The sequence below is a fragment of the Sinocyclocheilus grahami genome, unplaced genomic scaffold, assembly GCF_001515645.1.
Source record: "Sinocyclocheilus grahami isolate Dianchi unplaced genomic scaffold, SAMN03320097.WGS_v1.1 scaffold122.1, whole genome shotgun sequence".
Taxonomy (NCBI): domain Eukaryota; kingdom Metazoa; phylum Chordata; class Actinopteri; order Cypriniformes; family Cyprinidae; genus Sinocyclocheilus; species Sinocyclocheilus grahami.
Window position 1 is genome coordinate 889,757 of NW_015505301.1, and position 6,090 is coordinate 895,846.

The following is a 6,090-nucleotide window of genomic DNA, read 5'->3' on the forward strand; positions in this document are numbered from 1 at the left end:
CAGAAAAAGAAAAAGAAAAAAAAAGTAGTAGTAATACAAGTTTGGAACGACATGAAGATGAGTCAAATGACTGTGGGACACAAAAAAATAAATAAAAATAAACCAAAATGATTTAGCAGTTTCTGTGCATACAATTAAAGTCAATGGGTTCCAAAACTTTCAAACTCCAAAAAGGACATAAAGGAGGTGTGAAATTATTCCATATTACTTTTCTGACTTTCATAATGTACACAAAAACAGCTGAAAATTATCTAGTTCTACAAATTATCTTATTTGGTCTTCCACAGATGAAAGAAAGCCATACGAGTTAACGAACGAGTAAACCACAGAATTTTCATTTTGGGTGAACTAGCCCTTTAAGACTGTTAAGACTAGTCTGGCACTACAGACAATTTGCAATGTTAGACTTGCCAACAAAGCCTGATGGGAGTTTTGGCAATTGCGCCTTGTGTTCTCCGAGTACAGTTAAGCCCCGTTCACACCAAGAATGATAACTATAAAGATAAAAAAAATAATATCGTCTGTTTATTCTAAGCACACGTTCATCTGCTGCTTTAAATTCTTGAGCTCATTGTAGCAAGATGGATTCTGATTGGGTGTCAATGTTTGCGTCGTTCATCAGCTGGAAAAAAATCGTGAAAAAAGTGATTCCAACAATATCGTCTCTCTGTGCCTTTATCGTTATAGCTGTGGTGTGTATTCTGCTATTCTTTAACGGTTTTTAGAACTATATCGTTATCGTCCTTGGTGTGAATAGGCCTTTACAGTTGAATACTGTAAGCACCAATCATGTCTTGACAGATCACAGTAGAGTCCCTCTCAGGAAATAAACCATTGGGTTTATACACAAAACAATATAATACATGGTATAAACATTGAAAAATAAGTTATGTACATACCTTTAAAAAAATGCTGCCTTGCAGCCCATGGTCCTATATGGCCCATATATAATAAAAAAAAACATAGTGATGCAGGAATGTTGTGCAAATTCCCATGAGGGACAGTGTCTCTGTGATGGGGCATGTGCATTCTGTCTGTCTGTGTTTATTTAAACCAGTGCAGGTAATTTGAGTTCACAGCAGGGAAGCACATGTTGTTACTGCATGATCCTCCATAGCTCGGAGGGCACATGGAGCAAGGAACACCTACTTTATACGGGGCCTCGCCAATCCAGTTCCCCCTGTAAACAACAATAGCAACAACGGTCAATGACACACCAATGGACAAAGAGAACCACATACGTTTTCATATTTAAAATTGTGCTTTATGAGGCGTTTGATGGTTTGAAAAGGACAAATGCAATTACTAGACTTCACATTTCCATTTCTAACTGTGTTTCTACATTGAGAAGACAAGCTTTAAATCAATCTGGATCTACTTTAACTAGCTCTCAGCTAGCAAGTCGGGTCTTAACTAGAGTTTATAAATAACTTGCTCTGCAGTAGCCTAAGAATTTGCTCAAGTGTGCCGCCTCAGAAGACTGAAAAAAGGAGGTCACAAGTCAGTCACAAGTCACCAGCCACACAAGATTATGGTGCTTTGATTCTGGAATTAGAGGTAGAATTCCGCTAAAATTCCACATATGGCAGGAATGCAAGAGGTCATCTAGGTCTTTGAACCAGAAGGCCCCATGTATGTCCACGTCAAAAATGTTTTTAACAGAGACGTGTCAGGTTGCTAGCTTAGCCTAATTATGTTACTGAAGATTTTCACTCTTGGGTTTAGCCGTTTAGCTTAGCTAAAGCACAAGAAAACATATACTTACTTTGGAGAATAGTTGCACACCAAGTATGTTGCCCTCTTCCATACTGAGCCCCAAACATTCATATTATGGCATGTGTTGATGGCACATCCTACTTTATTTGAGGTTGCCCACACCATCTGGTAAAAACATAAGCAAAAAGTGAGCAACGGTCAAATTTGAATGATATTTACCACCGTTCAAAAAGTCTCCTATGCTCAACAAAGTTGCATTTGTTTTCTTAAAAATACAATAAAAACAGGAATATTCTGAAATATTATTTAAATTTTAAAATAACCATGTTCTTTTTTTAATATATTTTAAAAAGTAATTTATTCCAGTGATGGCAAAGCTGAATTCTCAGCAGCCTTTTCTCCAGTTTTCAGTGTCTCATGGTCCTTCAGAAATCATTCTAACATGCTGATTTGGTGAAACATTTCTTATTATTATCAATGTTGAAAACGGTTGCGCCGCTTAATATTTTTGTGAAACGGTGATATCTTTTTTCCAGAATTATTTTATGAATAGAAAGTTCAAAAGAACAGCATTTTATTTTTTTTTAACAGAAGTCTTTTAAATGCCTTTACAGTCACTTTTGAACAATATAATGCTCCTTTGCTGAATAAAAGTATTCATAAAAAACCCACATGCATATAAATAATAAAATGCATATATAACTGACCCCAAACTTTTGAATGGTTGTGTAGCTGAAGATATAATTAATTATACAAACATCATCATAATCAACTCACTTGTGTATAATGAGTGCACATAGGCCCGTAGCACTTAAGGGGACATCTGGGATTGCAGTCTCGAGGATAGGGAAAAGAATAGTCCTTCACTTCATCATACCAGGGCTTTACCAGCTGCAAAATGGACCTGTATCTGTAAACAATCCAAACATAGCATCAAAATCTCATTATGGTGTGATGAAATGCTTTCCTTGCTCTTTCAGGCCCAAATGGCCATTGGTATAGTGGAAAATAACCATAGGAAACATCACTGATCATAAACTGGGAATGATGGTGGTGAAGATGCATACCTTCCTGTTCGGACTGAAAGATTCTGACCCAGAAATCTAAGAAGATTGCGAGGACCGTGCTCCCAAATACACGAGGACGCCCACTGTTCAGCCGTCTTTGCAAGAGTGTCATCCCAGACCTGAGACGTGTAATACACTTTTATCAGTCCACTAAAATAAATTAATTTATTATTTGCATAATTGCAGAAATTATTCTTCATTTTAATGATGGGTTTCTTAAAATTCCCACCCACAGAAATGAAATTATGTCCACAATAGCACAGTTTCCCCAAACAATAACACGGATGGATATGCATTAACAAAAATGTATTTTATGTTGGAAAATTGTAGTTGTATTCACCACAGTAGATTATTCAATAAGCTTTACCCCTTTAATCTTGGTCAAATCAGAGAATTATTCAAGAAAATCTAACATTTGGGTCTACTGAAACATATCTGATACACTACAGCACTTGCCATGACTGTGCACTTTTGGAAGTATTTCAATGCTTAGCTGTAGTCTTAGCACATTGATCTATGTTGAAGAGGATCTACTTTGGTGGTCCGAGCCAATTAAATCTGCTCAACAGCTGCTAGTGCCAAATGGACACAGAGAAGTATGTCATTTCTGCATCCTGTGATGAGCGCCGTTACATGTGCAACACTCACGTGTCCAGCTACAACAGCAGCAATGCGCTTTCCAGGCAAAGTGCCAGGTAATTATACAATGAAATAAATAAAACAACTGAACCCAGTGAACTGCTGTGAGGGTGTAGAGCAAAAGTTCAAAACAAGCAGAATTTTTTACTAAAGTCCAAACTATTCTTGATTGTATCATAGGCTACTTATTTCAAAAATGTCAAAGTAATTATTGTAAGTGACTTACCATATATTCCATGTTTGAGGCTGGGGGGAAAACTTTCCCTCGGACTTTATTATGGTAATCAAGTATCGCAAGCATATCGTTCTGGGAAATATAACGTTTCCGTCTGGTTTTGGGAAGGTTTGCGGCCTCAGTGAGATATTTTGGAGGCGCAGAGCCAATATCAGTGAAATTGGTTGCTGGAAGAGATGAAGAGGCAGTGGGACTGAAGGCTGCCAGTGCACTTGCTCCACAGGATATACACAAGAGCAGCATGTCGATAGCCAAGCGGTTTTCATTCATGATTGATGGCTGGGATGTGGCGAGAGGTTTCTATTCCTTTTGCACAATCTGCATGTGAAATATAAATGATTGCCATTCATTAGAGAACGCAATAAACTGTATTATGTCATTTGACCCTTCCTGTACCATAGAGCCAACAATATAAATACATTTTTATCATTATTACATCTTTGCTTTCAATTTTTTTTTCAGAATACCATTTCTACTCAATTGTATGAGTTCAGTAATTCAATTCATATTGATTGTGCAATAAACTTATGAATGCAGGTTTTAACTTTGACACCACTTTTCAAAATAAGGCAGCAAATAAAAAAGTCTTCAATATTACTGTCAACATTAGCCACCAGTGTCATAAAAAAAATGACACACTTTAAAAAAAATAAAATGAAAAAGGCTGACTGAACATTCATATAAACTTGTATTGATTTTTGCAAAAGGATTTGACATGCATAGAAATAAAAACAGTTTTCCTTAAAATAACTAACATGAAATTCAACATTTATCTCTAAACACATTTGCCTCTACAATCCACGCATCAGTTTACCAACATACAATCTAAGTATAAAGATTGCTCGAGCACAAAAATGTTCCTACCTTCTCAGAGATGCTAGAGCAGCCTGTGGACATAAACACGTCTCCTTATTGCCTGAGTCTGTCCAGCAGCAGCTTTGCTTTGACTCTCTGTGAACTCGAGACTTCTCTCTCTCTCTCCCTGCTGAGAAGCGCTGCGGGTTTATATACGGCTGAGGTACCGGTTCAGGAAGTGTTGAAGGTGCGCGGGGTTCCGCCCCATCCGTCACCTGAAGCGTGACATCACATCATCTGATGGCAGATCCAAGCAGGCTTAATCAAAACATCTGCTTTTAGTTTGCACATCTGGCGTGAGTAGAAAAGAAAACAGAAGATAAGCAAGTGAATAATCCTGTGACCCCGAAATGCAGCTTAGTCCATTGCAATGGATAATTAATTAGAGGCTCCAAATTAACAAAATATATGAGTATTAATAAACCAAAGAGTGTTGTAACTAATTTTGTTTAAATGCCTGTAACTGTTTTTAGTACAGGGTGTCTCAGATATTAATATAATGGTCTGATATTTATTGACTTAAAATTAAAATCTTTTAGAAATCTACAATTTATCAATAACCGTGTACAAATTATTAGTACAAAAAGCATGAAGAGTGCTGTTGTCACAACCTACCACTCTTGCAAACTGGTTGTAAAACTAAAAACACTGATGTACCCTTTTAAAGTAAGAAGAAAAAAGAAAAAGAAAAGATGGCCCTCTTTTGTGTGGTGAACTAGGACTTTATTAAGCCACATATTCACAAACCTACTGGAATAACTAGGAGGCAGTGCATGATATACAACACTTTAATAAACAAGAATGTAAAACATTTTAGACACATTTATTCCCAGTTACTTTGTTTTTACACTGACAAAAACTGTTCCAAACAAACAGCAGCAAAACAACTGCAAATCACAGTAGCGCTGTTCATTCTGGATGGATTCAGTGTTGAGTGAATTATTTAATGATTTAATGATCACTTGTTTCATTCCTAAATTATTCAGTGTTTTTTAACAAGTCGTTTGAGTGAATTATTTAATGACTCATTTTTATCACTTGTTTCATGACTGCACGATTCAGCGTTTTTGAACTAACTGCTTGAGTGAATTATTCAATGATTCATTTTCATCACTTGTTTCGTTTTTGCATGGTTCAGTCAGTGTTTTTGAACAAATCCTTTAATAACTTCAATAAATAAATTCTTCATAGCCCATTTATATAACTTGTTTTATTCCTGAAGTGTTTTTTGTAACAAATCAAACAAGTGAATTGTTAGAGATGAGCAAAATCTGAGCAAAACTAATCACCTTGAGATGCATGCAGGTAAGAAATCTGTCCGAGTGTTGTCTGATGTTGATACTAAAATATGTAAAAAATATCTTTAAAAAAGTGTTTTTTCAATGAATCGGTTAAATAAATGATTGAACAATCAGTCATTGTCTGTGCTGATGGCCTCGTGGGCAGCGAGGTTTGAGTCCTGGCTCATGGACCTTTCCCAATCCCATCCCCCTCTCTCTCTCATACTTTGTTTCCTGTCCACCTGTCCTATCTCAATAAAAGCATAAAATGGCAAAAAAAAATATATATATATATATA

At 36.3% G+C, this 6,090-nt stretch overlaps 1 protein-coding gene across 1 annotated transcript; it reads right to left on the reverse strand.

Annotated features, from left to right (window-relative positions):
* Positions 1–703: 703 nt before the first annotated feature.
* Positions 704–4,621, reverse strand: pi15a (peptidase inhibitor 15a). The gene is made up of 6 exons (XM_016278581.1): positions 4,522–4,621; positions 3,649–3,975; positions 2,784–2,902; positions 2,494–2,626; positions 1,766–1,881; positions 704–1,180 (listed from the first exon to the last, which is right to left on the reverse strand). Exons 2-6 carry the CDS (start codon positions 3,925–3,927, stop codon positions 1,045–1,047), a joined length of 783 nt encoding a protein of 260 aa, XP_016134067.1. The 5' UTR covers positions 3,928–3,975; positions 4,522–4,621; the 3' UTR covers positions 704–1,044.
* Between the last annotated feature and the right edge of the window lie 1,469 nt (positions 4,622–6,090).

Coding starts and splice junctions, on each gene's coding strand:
- pi15a (XM_016278581.1), bottom strand. CDS start 3,927: ATGAATGAAAACCGCTTGGCTATCGACATGCTGCTCTTGTGTATATCC. Junction 2,903..3,648: donor CCTCAAACATGGAATATATG/GTAAGTCACTTA, acceptor TACACGTCTCAG/GTCTGGGATGACACTCTTGC. Junction 1,882..2,493: donor TGTGCACTCATTATACACAA/GTGAGTTGATTA, acceptor TGTTTTTACCAG/ATGGTGTGGGCAACCTCAAA.